The sequence below is a fragment of the Pleurodeles waltl genome, chromosome 7, assembly GCF_031143425.1.
Source record: "Pleurodeles waltl isolate 20211129_DDA chromosome 7, aPleWal1.hap1.20221129, whole genome shotgun sequence".
Taxonomy (NCBI): domain Eukaryota; kingdom Metazoa; phylum Chordata; class Amphibia; order Caudata; family Salamandridae; genus Pleurodeles; species Pleurodeles waltl.
The window spans coordinates 30,744,368-30,770,118 of NC_090446.1; the positions used below are offsets into that span (position 1 = coordinate 30,744,368).

The 25,751-nt window shown below is 43.5% G+C and overlaps 1 protein-coding gene across 1 annotated transcript; it reads right to left on the reverse strand.

The window, feature by feature from the left end:
* Positions 1 to 583: 583 nt before the first annotated feature.
* On the reverse strand, positions 584 to 1,540 carry LOC138246763 (olfactory receptor 8I2-like). Its single transcript, XM_069201523.1, has one exon. It carries the CDS (start codon positions 1,538 to 1,540, stop codon positions 584 to 586), a length of 957 nt encoding a protein of 318 aa, XP_069057624.1.
* Between the last annotated feature and the right edge of the window lie 24,211 nt (positions 1,541 to 25,751).

Below are 25,751 nucleotides of genomic sequence, written 5' to 3' on the forward strand. Positions count from 1 at the left end.
GCTTGCTCCCTCCTGTATAAGTGGAATAGGTATGCACATGATTGGCAGGGGGATGAGTGTGCCTTCAGGTAAGACGACTGAAAGTTCACAACTCCTAGGATAAAACAAATTAGTGGGATTTCTTCATGTGATGCTACTTCATCCATCGTAGCCACATACCAAGCCTTTGCTCAGCAACAAACCATGATGTTTTGTGAAAACATCTGCAGCAACTCCAGGGAGAATATTTATTATAAATCTTTCTAACATATAGATTTCAGGCATTCTTAATGTTTCCTAATAATTGCAATAATTTTATTTTTAAGTAATGTAAAACATTTTAACAATCTAAGTTAAGTGAAAATGACACAACTTTATACATTTGATATAATAACATAAACGATTTCAACATGTTTACTGTTTTGACCAGATACTTTAGAATACACATGGTGTATTTGGGCAGTGGTGATATACAGTGTAGTAATATCCTTATAGTTTTCTTTGGAATCTAGTAGGTTTTTCAAATGTCTAGATGGGAATGTGAACCTCAGCACATGAAACAATGGCATGTTTAACATTTGTGGGATGTTTGTTGCAATCTGGTTCATTCACAGTCCTTGTGGCCGCTTATTTTACCATTACCTCCTTTCCTTCTTTTCAGGGCATTTTTAAACTCTTGGTTTTTTAAGGTATAAACAATAGGATTGCACATTGGACTCAAAGCAATATACAAAAAGGAGAGTACTTTGCTCTGACCCACAGAATACGTTGAGGCTGGGCGCAAGTAGACGAACATGAGGGACCCATAGTACAGAACCACCACAGTGAGATGCGAGGCACATGTCGAGAAAGCTTTTTGTCTCCCTGCTGTAGTCTTAATTTTCAGGATAGCGGAGATTATTTTGACATATGATGTGATTATTAAAATGATGGAGAAAATTGGAACTATAACACCCAAAGTAAAACTCATTATTTCAACATTGCGGGTGCTGGTGCAAGAAAGCTTCATCAAGGCTGTGATGTCGCAAAAAAAGTGGTTGATTTGATGAGTCTGACAAAAAGAAAAATTTGAAATGAGTATGGTGTGAACTATGGGCTCCAGAAAACCTATAATCCAGGCGCCAGTTGCTAGCTTGAGGCACACTTCCTTGTTCATAATGATGGCATAATGCAATGGATTGCAGATAGCAACATAGCGATCATAAGCCATGATGGACAGTAGAACGATTTCAACCACAATCAGAGCAACAAAAAAGTATAACTGCAGCATGCATGCCTTGAAGGAAATATGTGTATCTTCTAGAGAGAAGCCGACCAGCATTTTGGGAAATATGACAGAAGTATAACCAATGTCTACAAAAGAAAGGTTAGAAAGAAAGAAGTACATGGGTGTGTGCAGACGTCGGTCAGAGTAAACAACTGTCATGATGATGAGATTTCCTGCTGCGATCATCAGGTAAACTGAAACAAAAACACAAAAGAGAAGACCTTGGAGCTCAGGAACATCTGAAAAACCTACCAGGTAGAAGTCTGTATTCACAGTCTGATTTTCATTTGCCATGTGTCAGGTTGGTGAGCATGAAGTATAAAAAATATTTAAAACATTTTTTAGAAATATCACCTTTTTGATGTTAAAGACCCTAATGTTAAGATGAACATAAAATTATTTCAGTATATTTTACAAATGAATTAACACCTGAGGAAATACAAACGTTAAAAAAGGTTAGATGTACAGTTTATTCCAATGGAAAATGAGTGCTATGGGTCACACTTAGTCTTTGACTAACATTTCCTTGCCAGTTCATAACTAGTATTGCTCTGCTTTGACGTCTGTTGAAAGAGTAATTGTGATGGTTATGTTATGTAATGTCTAGACAGATTAGGCTATCTCCCAGTCCTGTTCATGACATGGTTATGGAAAGCAACATTACAGCTGAAGACAGTTTAAGAATCGTACAGTGATGTCAGTGTCTATGCTGAGGTCGAATCTGCAACTCTTAAGCCAATTCCTGATTTTTTGTTTTTTTCTGCATGAAGTTCCTAGCTGTGAGTCTAGATGCTGGAGGGAATTGTTGCAGAAACAATTGTATTTCAATTGAAGATTCATAAATTAATTGTGAGAAAGGTCTGCCTGCCTCGGAGGTCCTGAAAAGGAGAGAGAAGTATTTTTGGGTTGGCCTGCAAACTTCTTGTAATGCTACGTTAACAACCTTGATGTTTGAGAGTTGTTTATTTCAGGAGGTTCTCTCAAGGTGTCTTACACACCTGGCTACTTCTTCAATTCTAGTCTGATTCCTCAACTAAAGGCTCTGAAACAAACTCCCTTAAGATGTTTCCAGCTTTCTGCTACCTCCTATCTGTCTCTGCTTCAAGTTTCCATGCTCCTCCTGACTCATCTTCTATACAGGCCTTGCAGTCAATCATGCTGAAGTTATTCTGCCTGTTGTCTTTTTCCTCCTTTTGGTTTGTCTGGAAGACACTAAGGGCCTGATTATGAACTGGTAGACGGGGGCTACTCCGACACAAACGTGAAGGAAATCCTGTTCACCCAATTATAATTTCATTATATCCTATGGAACTAGTAAGAAGGAGGACGGAATACCCATCACATTTATGACAGAGTATTCCATCTGCCAAGATCATAATCAGGCCCTAACTGCTAGGTGCTGTTCTCTGTCTGCAGCTCTGTGGTAACCAGAAAGGGGTCCCCCTTGCTACAGGCAGACCACGACACTGAAGTTAAGGCCGTCATAGCACTGGACAATTAGAGACACAATCAAACAAATCTTTCATTTGAATCTAGTAATCAGTTGAAATATAATATGGGTGCCACTTTTAAAGACATCAACATAGTTTATGAAGTTGTAAGGATGAGATAGTGACAATTTGACAAACTTAATAATGATGAAAAAATAACTAGATCAATGATAGCTCTGTGCTATATAACTGCAGAACACTTGCAGTCTGATCCCACTGAAATTAGAGCTGGCTTCCAGTATTGCTCCACTTTAATCCTCCTAAACAAGGGATAGGTAGTTCAGATATGAATACTTCAAAAGTTAGAACAGTAGAACAAGGTCAAAAACTGTCAATATGTTTCACAGATTATGCAGCATTCCGAGCCCAAATGTAGACTGGTCTTCAACCCTTAATTGAAATTCTGTAGGTCCTTAAAGGATTAATGTTGCAGTAAACATTGACAAACACAATATTATGACTGTAAATAAGAGACTGGCTAAGATCACAGTAGGTCAGCATAGAAAGTACTAATTTATGGCTGGACCACTTGTCGCTGTCTAAAGTAGCTGGGGAGGTTGACAGTGGAAAATTGTTGTTTTAATTGCATTGCTATTTCATGTTCTTTTGTCTAAAACCTTATTTCCAAATTTGTTTGCATGCAACTCAGTTTAAATTCTCTCCTCTCCCTCATTGCACTATGCAATCTCTAGGCATAAAACATCAGTAATTCACAATAGCTTAGGTGGGGTAAGAGGTACAATCCCTCATATACCTCTCCACCAAGATAACCCCAATCAATTCACCATTAAAGTTGTTTGTAAAGAGCAGAGGTCCAATTGGTCTTCCTGACTCATGAACCCCCATATCTACAAGATAATCAACTTTAAAATATACGATTAGGAAACTCCATTTACCTCTTGCGTGCTTTACCTTTCACCTAAGTTGTATGCTCACCAATGACAGATCATTATCCAGAACAAATGATGTGTCTGTAGCAAACTATGGGACAAATGTACACACAATTTTGACACTGCAGAAACTTGAACTGAATATGTTATGGCTCCGTTTCTCCTCCGGACAATCCACCAGGATACTGATGACTCACAAAGAACCAGCAAGGCAAAAAGGTACGAAGCATAGTAGTGATATCTAGGGTGGATATGGCTGTTGCAATTGGGTTCTGTGCATTCAGTACACCCAAAATGTTTTTTTTTAAATCTCTTGCCGATTTGAGCTGTAACTGTTTGCGTCTTTCTTGAGCAATAGAGCTGAAAGGAAGCAGAAACTTGGACAAAGCTGATAGAGCCGTGCTGCGAGTTGTGAGCTGAGCTGAGCCAAGTGAGCCTAGTGGAGCAGTGGAGCAGCGGAGCAGTGGGAGAGAGGAGCGCCTTCTGCGTCTGTGTTTGGACCCCCGTTGCAAGGGAGGGGACAGGAGACAGGTGGGAGAGATGAGGTAAGGCAAGAGGGTTGAGGGCTGAGGGGCAGTGGGAAGAGCAGGGTGGTAGTCATGGTGGTGTGTGTAGGCAAGGGGCTGGAGAGGAGTCAGGCTGGGTTACAGTATGTGGTCACAGGGGGTGTCTGTGGCCTCAGGACGTGCAGGACTGACCAGGTGGGGGCGCTTTGTGGGTCCACTTACTCACTCACCCACCCACCTGTTGTCCTGCTGTTGCATTGGCATCTGTGCATCTTCGTCCTGCCTCCCTCCTTGCTCCCCTGGTTCCTCCTGCTTGGCTTTGCCCTCTCTGACCCCCTGCCCTCGCTCATCCACCTCATACCCCTGTCCTGTGTTCTGCCTCACGATCCCCTGGGCCCTGAGCCCCAGATCCTCCTGAACATCCCCGCTCTGGCTGGCCAGGTGGTGCCACAAGCAGTAAGGGCAGGATGAGGGAAGAGGATGGCAAGGGGGGTTTGTGCAGGTCAGGGCAGTGGCGGAACAGGAGACCGCTGGTCCTGTCCAGCTCTTGATCACTCCACCATTGTCTTCCCTCCCCCCAGTGCCCCTGCGGCTCACCAGGCCTCTAGGCCCCTTGCATTGGCCCATCTGGCCCCAGGCTAGATGCTGCTACCCGGAGACAAACCTAATCTGTCTACAACTTTGGGAGACAATTCTTGGAGCAGCTATATCTATTCTTCAGCGTGCAGGCGCCAGGTGACAGGCGAGTGTGGCGACTGTACTCAGCCACTGCTAGGATGTGCCCCAGCATTTGCGGAAGCGGCTCTCCTAGGGTGGGTGCGTCTTGTTGACAGCCCGCGAGTCCCACTTACCAAGCCAGCAGCATTGGTGGCACCAGTACAGGTCCTCAAGATATTCTTCAATCTGCACCTGATTCTGTCCCAGAGGAACCTAGTGTCCTTACGAGCTACAGTTTCAACAGTCAACCGTCAACTCTTTTGCGCTACCACTTCCACTACCTCCCCACCTCAACAGCAGTGGACCGCAAGAGGCAAATAAAGGAAGGAAGAGAAGGAAGGGGAACACATGACCATGCGGTCAGGCAAAACAAGAAAGACACCCCCCACAAAACTGCAATGGGAAAATGGGAAAATGGAAGAGGACCCCTCAGGCTCCAGATAGCCATCGTGAGGCACAGAATGTCTTACCTCTTATCGAGATTGAGTCAGAGCCAGACCAGGAAAGGGAAGGAGAGCAACCTATCTCCAGACTTCATGCTGGGCACAGTCTGGAACTCAAAAACAGCACGGAACAATCTAAAACCTTTGCAACACTAACTGCCAAATGAAGATTTATACCAAGTTCTCCTTTCTAAGAAAACAGCAGACCTGCCCTCCTTTCAAATACCATTGAAACACAGGGGTTACAACCACCTTAAGTCCATAAGTCCTTACAAACACAGCAGGTGCAACCCACCAAATCAATCTAGCGCTCCGTGGACTGAAAGCAGCGCAGTCCGTCTTCATCAAAAAGGAGGGCCAGCTGCTCACAGATGCCTTGCCCACACTCTTGCCTCCAGATGCTGCTTGCCAGGGAACCGTAATAATGAAGGATCTCAGCCCCCCTCCCCAACACCTCTCCCAGCAAATACGAAAACAGAGGGCCTTAGCATGGGGGTGGATGAAGAAACTTTATCCTATCGAAACATGAAAGAGTGGTAAGATATGCTTGTAGCATGCTCCCAAGATTCTCCCTCTGCTACTCGATTCACCTTAAATCCCAGTGAGAAGTCTCCTGAAGACGAAGCAGGGACCAATGCCACCATTCCACCTTTCTGTCACCCGTCTCCCAACAACTGCGCAAGGATCAGAGCAAGCGCAAACATAAGTGCTGAATCACCAACTGGCCAGGACCCTGTGACAAACCATTACAACCCACATACAGATAGCTCCTGGGCCTCCCTGCTCCAAATCATGCAGCTCCTAGTGGTAGCATTACACTATCAATAAGACAAAATGGGCGTTCAGCTAACTCTGCTCAACACCTTGGCAGTATTCGTAGCTGGTACTGATGAGAAATTAGGTGACCTCAAATCCCTTTTCATGCTCTTACAAGGAAACCCCAGGAGCACTCCCATGAGTTGCTCATGTGGGCAAATAATAGACAAACTATCCACAGTACCTTTCATTCTCTCTAACCTCTGTGCATCTCTAAAAGTGGGAGCCTCCAGTCATCACCCACACTCGCACCCTTCATCCGACCTTTCAACACATGTCCTGGAAAAAACCTGCGTGGATCCTTCCGAGACCACAACTATCTGCTTAGGTTCAAGAAGCAATGACAAAACAAATGGTTTCAACCAGGCAACTCCTGGAATAGCAAAGCCCTGCAATCTGACTTCAATAGCTACAGCACCCGAACCTTTAAAGAACCAACTCCCAACCAACAGCCCTGTGGATGTCAATGCCATGGTGAAAACCAATGCCAAGCAGAGACACATTCAGCTGAGAAAAGGCCACAAGAAGGGAACCGCAGGGATTGGAGTGGACTTGGCAGCTGACCTCAAATTAACTATACCCAACATCTGGGCCTCCAATGAAACTACTTCTTCCGGGTCACCTACTCCAGCAACAACCTCTGAGGACCCAACTTGAAACATGGCTCTCAGGCAGAAGAACGCAGCCAAAGATGTCTGCCCCTGGCCTGAAGAAAGGGCAGGCAATTCCGCGGTACTGCAATCCCAGCAGCCCCAGCGCACCAGTGTAACTCTATCTCCCAGCAGTTACAGACAACCCACACAAGCAACTTCCCATACTCCCTCGCCTGACCAGCTAATGGCCCATCCACCACAGGACCAGAGAGCGATTATTACACCTTCAAGCCGCACACACCAAGCACAGGTAGGGAACTCTACAACCAACAGGTCCAACAACTGCTGTAATCTGTAAAGGGACTCCTCCCTAGGGAACCCTCTGCATCCGCCGCCTTTAATTCGAAACTCGACCAGATCCCTCAACCACTAACTCCTTAATTTTCCAACCTCACTGCAAATCCAGGGGATCTGGCAATATCTTGAATAGGGGAAATATTCTTCAGCTACTTTCACACATCCCATCTACAAGCGGCCTAAATTCAACTGATCTGCTAGCAGTAGAATTTTTCTACCCAACCAATGCTACTGCCTCCGAAGCTACCAAGGCCACATGGAAGACAAGATTAAACACCCAAACAATCTTAGGAAAAAGTTCAACTTTCGAACGCTGAGGCATCATTATTACCCCTCATCAGGAGGCTGGCTACCCTACCCTTTTACTAATATTGGGTCCTGCCTTTGAATCAGACCCCCAGTGCAGGGAAACGCTCTCCATTATTAGGAGCGCCCGGGGATGCGCTCCTTTCTCCTCAAGCTCCTCCTCTAATGCTAGGGTTGACTCTTGGCCGCAAAAACTCTTCTCCTCAACTAACTTCTCTTTAAACAACAATGACTTAAGGTGGTTTTCAAAAACAATCAACAACTGCAACAGGCAAGGGTGAGAAACCTCAAATCAAAAGCGGGGCCCTATATCGTCAAAGGAGATTCTCTGCCTGTGTTTTTGGAATGTAAATGACCCTCTTTCTAAAGCTTTGGACCATGACTTCATCCTATACATCAACACCTTTGACATTATACTAATGCAGGAAACTTGGCTGGATGAACCATTCTACTTGCAGGGCTATATGTGCTTCATCACCCAAGCAACCAGGAAGGAAAAGTATGGTCACCCGCAAGGTGGCCTGGCCACTTACGTCTCTTTAGCACTATCAGTCAGAGTCACCCCCTTGCTCCTCTACCAATATTGTGACAGTTGTCACCATGACAAGTGTGCCTACAGCAAAGATAGTTCTAGTAAACACTTACCTTCACCCCCAAACTAAAATCTAGTGATGCCTATAATCTAGTGGCTCTACTCCAGAGTTATATAAGCAGCAGTGGTATAGCGATACGGCCGATATCTTCTTCTCAGGCAACTTCAATCTGCATTTGCTAGGATCCTCCACAGATGACACCTCAACTGCCGTTTCCCTGGGACCTTCCTACACAGGGGGCCAACAAACACGGCTGTACCAGAAAGATCAGCAGGTTACAGCTAAGAGCCCTGAACGGTAGATTGATTGAGGACTCGCCTCCAGCAGCAACATACTTTTCCACTACAGCCTCTACCACAATTGACTACACATTTGTCACCCTACCACTATTCAAACAAGTAGCCTCCTACCATCTGGGCAACAGGAGTGAGAGCGACCACTACCCACAGGAAATATCCATCAACGTGGAGATAAACAGAATGGATCAAATGAGTACTGCACATATAACAACTCTCACCACAAACTGCAAATGGGTCAAATGTGGGCAATCAAACATGGATCTTGTCACCGAACTAGGAATGAATATTGCACTTAAACTAGGAATAAACAATGATAGCGAAGTGCAGAAATGGGAACAACTCACAACCAGGCTTAGTGGAACTTTTGGGGAGGCAATCACGGACAGACGACTGGCACCTCCTTCAGCCTTAACACACTTGGCACATGCCCACATGACTGAACTACGAGATGCAAAGAGAAACATTTACTCCAGTATAAGGCGTCTCCGTGGCAGCCCTGACATTACAGATCTTCCGACAACCTTAAGGCATCACAAACAGTCACTGAACAAGCTACAATGGGCAATCAATAGGAAACGCAGTGAAGACCTGTGGATCAAGCTACACTCAGACGCAAGAAACAATGACAGCGCGCGCTTTTGTGTACAATAGGTAACCTTACATGCCCATATTACAGCGACATTATATCGCATATACAAGAAGCTGTCTTGGCCCAAGATCTAGGAGTTCATTTTAATTGCCAGACATCACTCATCATGGCAACACAAAGCACGACTTCTCTAGGAACTCCATTCCCACATAGGCCCTCTTTAGAGACCACGTTTATACTACTCACTGACTTAGTTACTATAAAAAAATCAGATAGCCAAGGGCAGGAGAGAGGGCGCCCTCGGCCCAAACGGATTTCCGTCTGCAGTCTTCAAGCATAACATCCCCTTCTGGGAAAAGATTTTTGAGCCTCTCTACCTGGAAATAGGTGTGACCTGAATGATCCGACAGTCCGGGAAGGGGTCCATAATCGCCCTCATTTTTAAAACACAGGACAGGTCACTTCCCAATAGCTATCGCCTGATTGCCTTAATTGACAATGACACAAAGTACTTTGCAGGCCTGTTACTGGACCATCTGCGTGCGTGGACTACTGAAAAAGGATTAATCCCCATGATCCAAACAGGATTTTCCAAACATACTGGCACCATCACGAACATTATAGCACTAAAACATCAGCTCCATCTATGCTTTGTTAACTTCATGGCCGTATTCGGCCACATGAACAGGTATCTTTTGTGGAGGAAGCTTGAAACCTAGGGGCTTCAACATCCAATCTCACTCCTGGTAATAGCTCTCCACTCAGACACAAGGGTCCAGATAAAATTGGGTACAGGTACTCATCTGTCAAGGCGGATCCTTACTACCAAAGGTTTAAAACAGGGTTGTGTTTTGGCCCCCATACTGTTCAATCTCTATTTAGCAGACATGGTGGGCTCATCCACCCTCACAAACTCATACCCACAAAAAATCGGAGACTTGGAACTACTGTGCCTTATGTACGCTGATGACCTTGTATTGATCAGTCACACAGAAATCGTCCCTAAGAGACTATTAAATGCTATTCAACACTATTCAGTGACCAAATTGTTCAAACAGACAAGTATAAATATCTTGGAGTCATTATTGACAAATCCGGGAACTTTGTGCATCAAAGAAAAAGCCTAATTCGAAAAAGTCTAGCCATAGCACTATCCTTAAAAAGACTAAAAACGTATCTGAATGGACCTTCATACACCCACCTCCTAAAAGTGCTAAAAGCCAAGCTCCTGCCCACAATAACACACGGGAGCGAAGCACAAAGAGGCAGGGATCTAGACATCTTAAACCACGCTGTGATGATATTCAACATCCCAAGATTCACCTCCACCGCCTAACTGAGACTGGAGTTTGGCCTACTGAACAAATTCCTGGCACATATGTAAACTTCTGGAGCAAAGCCAATGGTGCCATCCCAGACACTCTCAATTACTATATGTGGCTAGAGCTTGAATATATGAACACCTCCCTATTCAGAATTCAATTACACGATTCGCTTAAGAATACTGGGCTTACTGACCTTTGGAGAATCTCAATCCAGCACAGCGCCTTTAGGAAAGCAGTTGGGAAATCAATTAGACTTCAGTCACTCCTGAAGGACAAAGGAGCCTTCTCACGGAGGTCTCATGCATGGATGACTTTGCACACCTAAACATCTCTGGCACCATAGTCATACCTAGGCCAGGGTTTCTCAAGACGAACAAAGGAGCAATTCATAAAGTATCGCCTTGGTCTATTACCACTGGCTTCAAATGCAGCCCCTTGGCTGAGGGACATACCAATTCTATCTGCCGTCTGTGTGGCGAGGACACGGAAGATCTCCTGCATGTCCTCTGTTCATGCAAATGTCTTGCACTGGAACGAAAAGCCCTACTAAAGAACAAATTCAATGAAAAAGGCACACGGACACGGAGACAAGCAGTGATGGCATGCTTCGCACCGGGGACCAGCAGCTGAACTGTGCCTTAGTGACGTTTCTATCACTGCCGCATTTAACAAAATAGCACTATCTTCTCTGTGACTCACAAGCTCATACGGAGCGCATATTGAAACGACTGGAGAATGCGCATAACCGCTTGATGATGATTAGCAATGCATTTTAAAAGTGTCTGCTTCTTTTATCTTTTTTACTCTTGTTATGGTTTTAAGTAACTAAACAATAAATGTACTATTACTACTGTTTTTTTAATCATCTGGTTTTGGACCTTTTACTCTCAGTGAGTCTCACTAGTTGTGTCTCACCAGTAGTAATCAAATATTAAATGAACTGTTAGTGTCCTCCTTCAACAATTCAGCTACTTTGATGCAGCTAAGATAAAGGGCACTTGGCTGGTTACACATGAACACATGCGCACATGTGTGTGCACACTTGTGCAAGTGGCGCGTGTGAGACTACCATTGTGCACAGCCTGATTACTGTGCACAGGTAACCCGGTGCAGATGGGACTCTGTAGGGTTAGATGTTGACCTGGGATAGCCCTTACAATATTAGTGGGCACAGATGGGTAATGTCAGTATGGTTTACTATTTATCTGCAGTGACACTGTATTATACATATACAAAGAAATCTGTCTTAGAGTGCAGTTCCTCTTCTCTTAGGCGTACAAAGTGCTGTAAGGTATGAAACTCATTTGAAACACGGGTGATCAGTTTGAAAGTACAGGTCCCAAGGTCCTACATGAGAACTTTATAGACCATCCAAAATTTTCATATTTCTCTGGCTCAGCTCAAAGTCCAGGCCCTAGGAAAAGTTAATTACTCTGATCCCCAACAGAGGGAACAAAGACCTCACCACAAAAAATGAATTACTAACAGTGCTTCTCTCAGCTCCCGAGGAGGAAGAAAATCTGCACCTGTAATTAGCTGTCATACTGTACCAAGGGTGGGACAGCCCAAACTAACTGCTCAAAAGATGAAGCCTAGACAACTGGAGGGAACACAGGAGGGGCTCCTCTTTGTATTTTTGGCTGGAAAGTCCCTGGCAGTGATGTCAGCTTGGGCCGTAGCTGAGGCCCCCAGTGGAGATGTGAACAGTGATTTTTTGATGGTACCATCTTGGAATGTCCAAGAATGCTATGTGGGTGGGTTGGGACAGGGGTAGAGGGGTGATGTGGCATCTGGGGATTGACAAGGGGTACCTGACATCTAGACCCTTCCACCTACATCTAAAAACTCTTACACACAGAAGATGTGTTGTTGTTGGGCTCTGGACCTGGAATGTGACAGCAGCAACACCATAGAGAGCTGAAAGGACAAGCCCTCTGATGAACTGAGGACTCTGCCTACAGCTGACCTCGGGACCAGTGGGTCTGTCTAGGGCCACGGAAGCTGGGCCAATTCCCCTACAACCCTCTTAAGACCGTTAGATGAAGATCTGGACTTCTGGGCCCCAGAAGGAGAAGAGATTTAGACGAAAAGGAAAAGAGGAAAGCTGGTGCAGAGAGAAAGTAATATAACCTCCTAGCAAAATGTCCTTCCTTGGAGATGAAGAGGCCTGCTGAAACAGCTCCTGGTAGCTAGTGTGTGCCACCAGGAGAAAAAGAGCCCATGTTCTCTAAAATCAGCTAATCAGGACCTGAGACATCCACATTTGAAGACCTATTGACCTTTGAGTCTCTGAGCGATGGAGTGTGTGTGGCTGCACTACAATATTGAAAAATTCCTCTGGGGTGGCCCTGTCCCCGGGGTCAGCACAAGCTCCTTGGTTAGATAATTTGGGGGCAGCAGGTGTACATGGTCCCCGTCCTCCTATGGCCTAGTTGCCCCTAGAGGCACACATCATCCCTGGGAGCTCATGCAAGAAAGGGGTCCAGGACGCCATCTCAAGGCCCCTATATGAAGAAAGAGGAGGCGGAGCACCACTGCACAGCCAAGAAATTAGAAAGGGGCCTGGGACCCCATCCCTGGGCCTTCAACACAAGCAAGCAAAATGGGAGAGTCACTGTGAAGCCCCTGTGGCAGTGGGTTTGTTCCTGCCTGCGTGCCCATTTTTGGGGGGGAAGGCAACTACCACAAGTCGCACACCATTGGCATGGAGATTGAAAAGACTAGCTCCCATGCCAACAAGGACAGTGCCAGCAGTGAACAGAGCCTGCTGGGCCACGCAAGAGTGGGCTTTCTCCATGACCCCAATGAAAATTAAGGGCAAGGGTGCCTCAGTGGGACCAGACATTCCCCTTTTAAAAAATAACAGAAAGGAAAAAGGGCTTGCAACACAAAGCCATACACTGGCAAAGAAAGTACCTCCAGCCACAAATCTTATATCCATAGCTTCCATGGACAGTATGCCCTAAAATGCCCTGTGGGGCTTACATACATTTCTCCTATGTGTGTTGGCAGCAGGAGGACAGAGGCACCACCAGCAGTATTGTAAAGGTACACATCCAGCAGCTTTCAGAAGGTAGACAGCAGCCCCTCTCTCTTTACCTTTTAGAAACCTCCCCTATTTTTCTGGGGCCATGAAAAGTGTGAATAGCTGGATTTTTTTACCACCTAATAAAAACACTCCTGGAGTTGGAGCTTTTTCTTTTCAGCTAGAAATAGAGCTTCCTCTAGGGGATGCTCCTATGGCTGCACTTTAAGAGGCCTGAAGGTGTATAGAAATGATACAGACCCTTGTGGTGATAATTCTAAGTGCTTTTTATTGATAACACAGTACTGATAGTCATTTTTGATTAATGTTGGAACGTTTTGTTACACTAATCATTGTATGGTAATTGATTACAGTGAAACAATGGTGATTTTAGCCTGTGGATTATTTTTCTTTGACTGAGGTGTACTTTTGATAGAGCCAAAAAGATTGCCTTTTATGTTGTTGCTCTGATTCCCTGACAAAGCATGCAGGGCCCTGAGTAGTTCATAAATCTAGAGTAAAGCAATGCAGTGCAAATTGCTGTGTTTCATTACTCTCCCCAGAAAGGCGTTCCATGGGTGTTGAATTGGTGTTTCCAAGCGACATTGATGAATTTTAATGCATTCCAAGATTTACCTGGTAGACCTGGGAATGAGTCAAAATGCTACCCTTTCACAGGTGAGATGTAACATGGAGAAATAACTTTAGTTGTCATTGTTACTTACTCTTTCACACACACACACATGTCTCCGAGGATTTTGTTTGCACTACATCACTTTATTATAAATGTGTCCTTAGGTGTCGTCGCCTACAATCCAGAGCCAGTGAACAACACAAAAATTGGTCTGTTAGGACCTCATTTAGGAGGCCCTAGTGGATGGCTGTGAAACTGGAGCATCATTTGTTTGGTGCTCCGATGGCACAGTGTGCCAACCCATGTTTGCAAGGCTATGCAAAGCATACTAGAGCGGCTTTTCATGGCCTTGTAAATATGGACCCCTTTGGTGCATGACGCTGCGTGAAAGGTGTGTTCCATGGAACCCAATAAAAACGAACACGTTCCCAGATTTACAAGTCTTGAAATGCGTCAGATTCTGATGCTACCTCAGGGATGGTGTAAGAGTGATATTTCATTGCATTATTTCCTCATTCTATGTGTTCTGCATTCTGTAGCACACATAGAAAGAGTAAAACACATCTTGTGATGCTTTTGTGCAGGGAGGGGCCCCTTCCTGCACAAAAGCAATCATTTCAACAACCAGGCATCCTTTTTACCATATTGCAAGGGTGCAAGCGTTTGTGGATCATAGTTATTTGTCTGCCATCACAGGGGGAGAGGACAGAAATGCTCCATATCTTGTAGATACAGTGCATTTCTGCCCTTTCCCAGTGATGCAAGGTGGTGCATCAAGGCACTTACTGCACCACCCTGCATCACAGGCCTTGTAAATGAGGCCCTTGCTGTGAAGTCACCATTTCCTTATCTGGATGAACCATAACCATAACATTCAAAATAAAACATCATACCAACTCCCAGTCTCACGATACAACATGTAAATACTATATGAAGAACCTTGAGGCCAATGAAACAAACATATAAATAGGCCATATTAATATAATGGGGAAGCTGTATTACATGATTAAGACAACCTTCTACCAAGTTACCCCTGGAAATGTCAAGACAACAGAAAAAGGAAATTAAAGAAGCCTTGGATGAATGATTATTTCAAAAAGATAAAAGCACAAATATGTATCTTACAATGATCAAGGTACAAATCCAACAGCCTACTGGTGAACTTGAGTTAGTGGAGTAAAAATTCCCTCAGAAGAACTACACAATTTTCTATCAGAATTTTTAAAACCAGATTACATAATACCATCAAACCCTCAAGCAACGAAGTAGTTGATCATTTCATATCTAAAGCTGAAGGATTACATGAATAGCAATAAAATACAAATTAAAAGTCACAGTTTACCTCGTTTCATAAAGGAAGCTCATTGGAAAACAGCACACCCAATCCAACCTCCTTTTAGGACGTTTATCTAAACGAAGTACATGAACTAGTAGGATCAAGGGTCTAGCTTGAGCACCCTGAACTCCTTGTCCTCAATGATTTTCAAGCAAATGATAATAACAAACACTACAGCTATATCAAAATTGAATATCATAAAAGAGTCCATCAATACAAGCACACATTCTTCAGAGCTCAAATCATAATATATAGTCAATATAAAAAAAAAAAAATCTTGCCTCTTTGTGGAATTAGAGCAAATGCAACCACAGAAATGCTTAGTCTATATAGCCCTACAGTTCTGAACACTCAGGCCCATATTTATACTTTTTTAGCCCAACATTTGTGCCGCTTTTTAACGCAAAAGCGACGCAAACTTACAAAATAGAATTGTATTTTATGAGTTTGCGCCACTTTTGCCTCAAAAAATCACACAAATGCGGCACTGAAAAAGTATAAATATGGGCCTCAGTCTCACACAGAAAATACTTCAATGCCATGCAACAGAAATCCTATCTAAAGTATTTAAGAGTTTTCAATGATCCCACCATTTCAGTCCATTCATCTGGATTCAAAAGACTATGGCCCTCATTCGGACCTTGGCGGGCGGCGGAGGCCGCCCGCCAAAGTCCCGCCGTCAAAATACCGTACCGCGGTCGCAAGACCGCGGCGGGTATTTTGACTTTTCCCCTGGGCTGACGGGCGGCCGCCGAAAGGCCGCCCGCCAGCCCAGGGGAAAACGACCTTCCCACCATGAAGCCGGCTCGTAATCGAGCCGGCGGAGTGGGAAGGTGCGACGGGTGCTACGGCACCCGTCGTGTATTTCACTGTCTGCTATGCAGACAGTGAAATACTAGCGGGCCCTCTTACGGGGGCCCCTGCAGTGCCCATGCCATTGGCATGGGCACTGCAGGGGCCCCCAGGGGCCCCGCGACCCCCCCTACCGCCATCCGGTTCCCGGCGGGAGAACCGCCGGGAACTGGATGGCGGTAGGGGGGGGTCGGAATCCCCTCGGCGGCGCAGCTAGCTGCGCCGCCTTGGAGGATTCCAATGGGCGGCGGTACACTGGCGGGAGACCGCCAGTGTTGCCGGTCCGACCGCGGCTTTACCGCCGCGGTCGGAATGCCCATTGGAGCACCGCCGGCTTGTCGGCGGTGCTCCCGCGTGCCGCGGCCCTGGCGGTTCTATACCGCCAGGGTCGTAATGAGGGCCTATGTAGCCAAGATAATCACTTTGTAATCTCCTCCATGATCACCTAAAATAAAAATAAAAATAACCAGATAGGACTGCACACATGCCTTTTTAGATTTCAGCCTCTGTCAAAGGATTTATGAAATACTCATTCAGGAGATTATACAACTCTTCCTAGGCTTATTCAATCCATGTTGTTTACCCTTGATACTGGTGTATACCTATGCTGGTCTACTTCTACAGGCCTAACTTACAGTGGTAGTCCTAAAATACAAAAACACAGGATATCACTGATATGCCCGCTACACCTTCCAGGACCACCTACAAATTTAAGCTCTCTCGGCAAATTGGGTTGAGGTGGTTAACAAAGTGACGAGGATAACAAATGTGGATAGTGTGTTACAAAAAATCTGAAAAAAAGTAATAAAGAAGATTCTAATAACAAATATGTGCTTTACAGATGATATAAACAGAAAATATTAAAAGCTATGCCCAGTGCCTTAATCATAGTGATGATTTCAGCAATTTGTCTCAGTGTGCCTCAGTATAGTTTAAAGGATGTTAACAATAGCCAACAGTTTGTGCAACTTGTGGCAACTCTAGTCACTTCAGATGTAGAAATATTGCTTCCTAATTACCCTTAAGAAGAAAGTTCTAGGAAAGCTTGTCAAGTTTCACACCTTAAACGATTCTAAACTAAATTGAAGCAAAAGGCTTTCTCCACCATCGCCGAAGCAGGATCCAAGATCCTGGTGGTTGGAATGTTCTTGTGACTGACCAACGGCCAGCTTCATAATCTGGTGGTCGGGCCGCCAAGGGAGTAGGGGTCAGACCTGTGTCTTTTTAGAGCAGGATCAGATTTATTTTCACATTATGACACCCGGTCTGTAGTTGTGACGTGCCAACAAAAATAAACAATAAACTAATATGACCAAAGTCATTGCCGGTGGCTGAGACATACATGTGGGTCTGATTCACAAAGGCAACTTACACTTTTGAGTAAATTTACAAATTTGGGCAAGTTAACTGCATTTTGGTAATCCAATGGTAAATTGCAACTAAAATGATACAACAAATTATATCAATGTAAAATTATTTTATATATTTACTTTATAGATAAAGCAATAACAGGGACAACATTTTCCGATTAACTTTGAAATAAAACTTTAAAAAATGAAATTATATTAAATTAACAGTATGTTTCTGAACTTTAAATTACAACATAAATTCCAACCTGAACAAGGAAAAAATATGCATTAGCAATTTTTAAAAGTGTTGTATATAAATAATGATAATAGTGTAATAATTTTGTAATAAAATGTATGGTTATGCTATTTTTTTAAAATTCACTATAGGTTATGAAAAGGGTTTCAATTAAATAATAAATATGTACTATTTTTTAATTTTCAATGTTAATTTAGATTAATTGATATGTTTAACTACGTTTAATAATTAACAACATTCCCCATGGGTTTTTATTTTAAATCCATACCTCCATTGTTATCTATGGAAGAGTAGAGCACTATCAGTGGGAGGTCATGGGTGGCCATATACAATGCTCAACTTACGTCTGTTTTTTTCATTACTAACTTATATTCAGAGTTTGTGAATACCAAAAAAAGTAACTTTACTCCAAATATCCCTTTCACAAGTTTCCTAATTGTAGTCAGCCAACTAGGCAATCAGTAGTGCAATCAAAATGGAATAAGTGCCAGAAAAGCAAACACCAGATAAGCTATTTATCTTCTTTTTACCTATGTATTCTGATGGATATAAATAGAATATTCCCCCTGATAGATCAGTTGCTTGAGGCCATCTCAAGTATTGACATTTGGTGAATGCCCCAGATTGCCAGAAAGGATTATTCTTCCCCAATTGTCATCATGCAATTGGATAATACAACCTAGAAGGTTTCTATGCATGCCCCAGGTCAACAGCTGTGTCAAAAGTCACCTTCAGTCACATCATCAAAGTCTAAACTATAATCAGCAAAGCCAGAAAAACCTTTGCTTCAAGATATTCTTAAATGCTAATGGGTGCCAGCTTTGAACAGCTTCAGATATTGTGGTCTCAGGAGTTTTCAAAATAAGGAGAGAGAATAGAAGAGTGAGGAAGGGGAGCATTGAGTTAGGGAGAGAAAATAGTCCTCTCATGTACACCAAGAAAGTACTCCCATCAGCAGTGGAAAGATCCCTCATCCATTGAAAACAATGTTAGACCTATATGCTATTCGATGTAAGTCATAGAATCAATATGGAAATTACATGTACACCAAAGCTATCTAATCATTATCAAAGGATTAACACAAAGGCCACTGTAAGTAAATGTGGAATAAAGTATCCTTGCTGTGCATTACAAGGATAAGGTAAGTCACTAGAAGTTCCATGACTGTGTAGAGGTACGAGGTCAAAGGGCATATTTAAGAGCCCCTAGCGCCACTGGAGCAACACTTTTCATGAGGTTCCGTTGCGCCCTGTGCCGTATTTACAAGGTGGCATTAAGCCACTGTTTGTGGCTTAATGATACCCTGTAAATATGGCTCCTTCACACGCAGCACTTTGCGTGGAAGGGGTGTGCAATGGGTGTTGCTGTGGGCATCTCACAGCAACACCCATTGCATTTTGATGCTGACTCACATTTACGAGTCTTCGTAAACCTGTGGCAGCGCTAAAATCTAATGCCACCCCAGGGGTGGTGTCAGCATGGAGCAACGAGGAAAAATGTTTTCATTTCTCCTTGTTTTTTGCTCTTTCTATGTGTTCTGCATTCTGCAGTACACATACAAAGAGCAAATTGACATTTAAGATTGTGTTTGTGCAGGGAGGTATTCCTTCCTGTACAAAAACAATCTCCCCCTCAACACAGCCATCCTTGCACTATGGTGAAAGGGTTGCTGCATTGGCACACAGCACCAAAATTAGCATCGGCACAGGGGGAAACACAGGGTGCACCATATTCTAGTAAATACGGTGCATCCCTGCGTTTTGAAAATGATGGTGTGCAATGCTGCTAAATTTGGTGCCGCGCACCTTCATTTTCTATGAATTCTGGCCCTGAGTTCCTTACACGTTTATGGAACTCTTAAGGAGAGAATAGAAGTGCCCCAAATCCACTAAGAAATGGCCTACTTCTGCTCTCTCATAGCACTGGCACACTTCAGGCAGACTAGTGCCCATGCAGGCACTTTTGCACCTTGGTGCAAAGGTGCTTTTTTATAGGCAGGATTTATTTTTTCACAAAATAATTACCCTTAGAGGCATATTCCATTTTCTATGTATGCTGCAGAACGCAACACAACTAGAAAGTGGAAGTAACTAAGAGAAGTAAAGATATTTCTCCTTGTTACCTCCTTTCTCGGGCAGGCATACCTTGTTAGTGCAAACACAGGTTTGCATCTTTTTGTACATCTAGATTTGCATCAAAATACATGGGTGGATGCATGGGAACACCTGTGCTTTACTAATGTAACACCTACCCAACACAAAGTAATGCAAGGCAGCGCTATTGGTGTCGCAATTCAAATGTAATAAAGGAATTAGAGACCAGTTTTATGTGGGGATTGGGGACTCCCATGTGTTACATGTTAAGTATTGGAAAAATAGGTCTGCATACAAACAGCCGGGCTGTCTATAGCTGACACATATAAACAGGACCAAATGAGTGACAGGCGACAACTTACTATATCCTCACTCTTCTTTGAGCGTGTAAAAAGAGAGAACTGAAGTGTCTCTGGTTACTGCCAACGTACATCTGTGGTTTAAACTGCTTTTTAGCATTGACGATCTGTTCATCATAACATTTTGGAAATAGAAATCATACTTGAAGGTAGAATTTGTTTGTGAATATGAGATCATCTCATTAATATGTAGCTTCAATATATTTACAAAAAAATTATACATTCCTTTTCTCTCCCTGCACTGCCACATTGGGTGCTGCATAGCACCAATCCAGGTACCATTGAGCCATGGTGCAAGGCTACCTACATTCCAGGAAGGATTGTTTTTGTGCAAATAGGAAGACCTTTGTTGATGTGGTGAGCAATGAAAATATGCATGTTATTTCTACTTAAGACAGAAAATACTATATAATAGGTGCTGTCTATCCCACCCATTAAATTCTGAACGCTGGGGTGCTGGATTTTATCATGTGCGTTTCTCATAATTTGTCATTCCTTTTCCTATATAAATGAAATGTTCTCAGCAATTTAACCTCATTGTACTGAACATCAAGAATCCAATTTCCTTATAAGATAGATTAACACATTCCTAGCATCATTTTGACATTTTTATTATATATATATATATATATATATATATATATATATATATATATATATATATATATATATATATACATATACATATATATATATATGTACATATATATATATATATATGAATAGCATCAACTTACCTTTGACATAATCCTGCTCAGATGTCCTTGCATGGTTGAACATCAAAGGTGGAGGAAGCAGGGAAATGTCTGCCAGAAAAGAGAAGTCTCGGAAGTCACAGAAGCGTGAAAAAGAAAGTTTTAGCATAAACGGTTAAGATGACATTGACTCCGCATCATGTCCTGATTTGCTGTTCAAATGCCCCGTTATGTGAAGGATATGGTTATAGTGAGCTGTCAGTGGGCTTTTATCTGCTGTAACTCTTCGGAGAATTGACCTACTGAGGCAAAAGCGTCAAACATAAAATTCAGCTCCAGAACTTTTCTGATTAAAAGTTGTTTGTGGCACTGACGTGACCGGAATAACAACTAATTAAACGTGTTGGGGCTCAGTTTCAAATGAAAAACCAGACTAATTAAAAGTTGTAGAGGCACCTGCAACTACAGGAGGTGCTCGATTAAAAAGTTTTAGCTGCACCTTCAACAGACGGTGGCCTGATTAAAAGTTTTTATCTTCAGGGTTGTTAGATTGCTGAAGCAAGATGACCACACTCTTTGCTTAATCTGAACTTGCAAAAAACATTTTCAATAAAGCTGACTTGTTGCATTTCCTTTACTCGACTTGTCATTTTCGTTTTTGGAACTTCTATATTTAAAGCAGGTGTCCATTTTCTGTTTTGGAACTGGACATCCTAATGGATAGAAGGCAATATCACAAGTCAGCCTCAGTAGATATCTTAATTTGTGGACTAAAAAACGGTGGTTAGTGCAAGTACCCTGTTTACAATCACTAATTTGTTTGCATTGACCGGAGACCTCTCAATGACATGAGGCTGATGGTGGTCACTCTTATGTGCTCATGCAAGCATCACCCTACATAATCCTAATGTGTCTTGGGTCGGCTCTTACCTTAGTTGGGTCTCCCCTTGGAACTCGCTCTTATCTGCTGCGGTCAGCAGATTAATAATGATTCCACTGAGGGAGTCATCAGGCTTTGTGGTTGTTCTTGTTCTTCCTGATGGGTTCCTTATTCTCGTACTTCACACTTCATCACTGATGTTGATCTGGTTGTCAGCTGCCTGGGCTGAGGAGTTGTCTTGGTGATCTTTTCTGATTCACTCCGAGTACCTTTTTGATGCACCTTATAGAAGAATTAGATGTTTCTTGTTTCAGCTCATGATTGCTGGATCATGGTGGTGTTCCTGCTGACTAAAGTGAATGAACATGTTGGTATTATATACTTCTGTGTATTGTTTATACAAGTCCATTACCAGGAGGCAATTTAAACTTAGCAAGTGAAAAAAAACGTGTAGAGAAGAGTCTCTATAAATGTTAACAGTTTTCTTCAATCAGTCTGAAAATGTGAAGTTCTAATGAAGTATTCTAGCTGGAAGCTTGGACGTTGGATATGGAGGAAGTGGAGACTCTGTGCTGTGTTGAGATAGTGGCAGGGGACGTGATAGGTGAGGCAGGCAGGCAGAAGTGCGCAGACCCGCCACAGGACATAGCATGGCTGAAAGTGCTTAGCTGTGGATTTTGGCCTCTAGTTCAGCCGGCACCTAGGAAACCTACCAAACCTGCACATTTTTTAAAACTAGACACCTAAGGGGAATCCAAGATGGTGTGACTTATGGGGCTCCCACCAGGTTCTGTTACCAAGAATCCATTGTATACTTCAAAATTTGGCCAAAAAACACTTTTTCCTCAAATTTTGGTGACAGAAAGTTCTGGAATCTGAGAGGAGCCACAAATGTCCTTCCACCCAATGTTCCCCAAAGTCTCCTGATAAAAAAGGTACCTCACTTGTGTGGGTAGGCCTAGTGCTCGGGACAGGAAATGCCCCAAAACACAACGTGGAGACATCCCATTTCCCAAAGAAAACAGAGCTGTTTTTTTGCAAAGTGCCAAGCTGTGGATTTTGGCATCTTGCTCAGCCAGCACCTAGGGAAACCTACAAAACCTGTGCATTTTTCAAAACTAGACACCTAGGGGAATCGAGGATGGGGTGCCTTGTGGGGCTCTCACCAAGTTCTATTACCCAGAATCCTTTGCAAGTCTCAAAATATGGCCAAAAAACACTTTTTCCTCACATTATAGTGATAGAAAATTCTAGAATCTGAGAAGAGCAACAAACTTCCTTCTACCCAGCATTCCCCCCCATCTCCTCATAAAAATGGTACCTCACTTGTGTGGGTAGGCCTAGAGCCCGCGACAGAAAATGCTCCAAAACACAGCATGGAAGCATCACATTTTACCAAAGAAAAAAGAGCTGTTTTTTGCAAAGTGCTTAGCTGTGGATTTTGTCCTCTAGCTCAGCCGGCACCTAGGGAAACCTACCATCATCTGAACATTTTTTTAAGTTAGACACCTCGGGGAATCAAAGATGGCATGACTTGTGGGGCTCTCACCAGGTTCTGTTACCCGGAATCCTTTGCAAACATCAATATTTGGCCAAAAAAGCACTTTTTCCTCATATTTTGGTGACAGAAAGTTCTGGAATCTGAGAGGAGCCACAAAATTCCTTCCACCCAGCATTCCCCGAAGTCTCCCAATAAAAATTGTACCTCACTTGTGTGGGTGCCCACAACAGGAAATGCCCCAAAACACAACGTGGACATTTCACATTTCCCAAAGAAAACAGAGCTGTTTTTTGCAAAGTGCAAAGCTGTGAATTTTGGTATCTTGCTCAGCCGGCACCTAGGGAAACTTACCAAACCTGTGCATTTTTAAAAAAACAGATACCTAGAGGAATCCAGGAAAAGGTGACTTGTGGGGCTCTCACCAGGTTCTGTTACCCAGAATCCTTTGCAAACCTAAAAATTGGCCAAAGCAACACTTTTTCCTCACATTTAGATGACAGAAAGTCTGGAATCTGAGAGGAGCCACAAATTTCCTTCCAACCAGCGCTCCCCCAAGTCTCCTGATAAAAATTATACCTCACTTGTGTGGGTAGACCTAACGTCCGCAACAGGAAATGCCCCAGAACACAACGTTGACACATCACATTTTCCCCAAAAAACAGAGCCATTTTTGCAACGTGCCTAGCTATGGATTGTGGCCCCTAGCTCAGCCAGCACCCTAGGAAAGCTATCAAACCTGCAAATTTTTTAAAAACTAGACACCTAGGGGAACCCAAGATGGGGTGACTTGTGGGGCTTTCACCAGGTTCTGTTACCCAGAATCCTTTGCAAACCTTAAAAATTGGCCAAAAAAATACTTTTTCCTCACATTTCGGTGACAGAAAGTTCTGGAATCTGAGAGGAGCCACAAATTTCTTTCTTCCCAGCGTTTCCCAAAGACTCCCAATAAAGATTGTAGCTCACTTGTGTGGGTAGGCCTAGCGCCCGGGACAGGAAATGACCCAAAACACAACGTGGGCACATCACATTTTCACAAAGAAATCAGAGCTGTTTTTTGCAAAGTGCCTAGTTATGGATTTTGGCCTCTAGCTCAGCCGGCACCTAGGGAAACCTACCAAACCTGCACATGTTTTTAAACTAGACACCTAGGGGAGTCTATGATGGGGTGACGTGTGGGGCTCTCACCAGGTTCTGTTACCCAGAATCCTTTGCAAACCTCAAAATGTGCCCCCAAAAAATATTTTTTGTCACATTTCGGTGACAGAAAGTTCTGGAATCTGAGAGGAGCCACATATTTCCTTCCACCCAGCATTCCCCCCAGTCTCCTGATAAAAATAGCACCTCACTTGTGTGGGTAGGCTTAGGGCCCGCAAAAGGAAATGCCCCAAAACACAATCTGGACACATCAAAACTATCAAATACAAAACTATCTGTTTTTGCGGGGGGCTTCTACGTTTTTGGTCCTGGGCTCAGCATCCATACAGGAAAACCTCCCAAACCCAGACATTTCCAAAAAGTAGACACCTGGGGGAGTCCAGGGAGGTGTGACTTTTGTGGATCCCCCCAGTGTTTTCTTACCCACAATCCTCAGCAAACCTCAAATTTAGCTAAAAAATCAAATTTTTCCCACATTTCTGCGTGGGATCACTGAACTGGGACAAATTTCCTACCACCCAACGTTCCCCTCAGTCTCCCAGTAAAAATTATACCTCACTTGTGTAGGTGGGCCAAGTGCCTGGGTCAGGGAAGAGTCAGAAACACATTGAAATTGAGGAGGAACCAAAGCAGGTCCAAAATGGCAGTTTGAAAAAAAAAAAATTTAGGCTGACAAGTGAGGCAGAATTTTTATCGGTATAGATAAGACAATGCTGGGTGGTAGGAAATTTGTGAATTCCTGAAGATTCTAAATGTTCCATAACAAAAATGTGGAACAATTGTGTGATTTCCAGCAAAGTTGGAGGTTTGCAGGGCATTGTGAGTAAGAAAATGGTGTGGGATGCATGTGAAGCACACCACCCTGGACTCAATCAGATGTTTAGTTTTCAGATGTGTCTAGGTCTAAGGGATTTTTTACATGGGAGAGTCCCAAAGTCCAAAAAATGAAGCCCTCACCAATTCAAGTGGGACGATTTTGAGAGTTAGCCAAGCTCTCATGGCCCAAACGTAAAACCCAAACCCAATATAATCAAATGTCCTCTTGCTTGCCGTAGGATAAGATGTTTTAGTGTGCGGGGGAGAGCTGAAAGACTGTTACCCCCTTCAGTTGGGATGGGGGCATAACAAGGACCATACTAGTAGGTAGCCACCACCCCACTATTGTATGTTTTTATTTAATTCCCTGGCATCTAGTAGACTTTCTGCCACCCTGGGGAGTGGATTGGGGGTAAACAACTTTAGCCCCATTTATTTGGGGTGGGGGTATGGCCATACTCTCACCCTCTTATTTTGAAAAAAAATCTTCCCTGGTCTCTGGTGGGCTTTCTGCCCACATTGGAGGCAGATGGGCCTTCCAAAAATCTGCCCTCAAGGGGATATGGCCAATAGTAATGTGCCCCCATGGGGAGCGACCCTTCCTCAAGGAAGGGGCTGCCACACTAAACA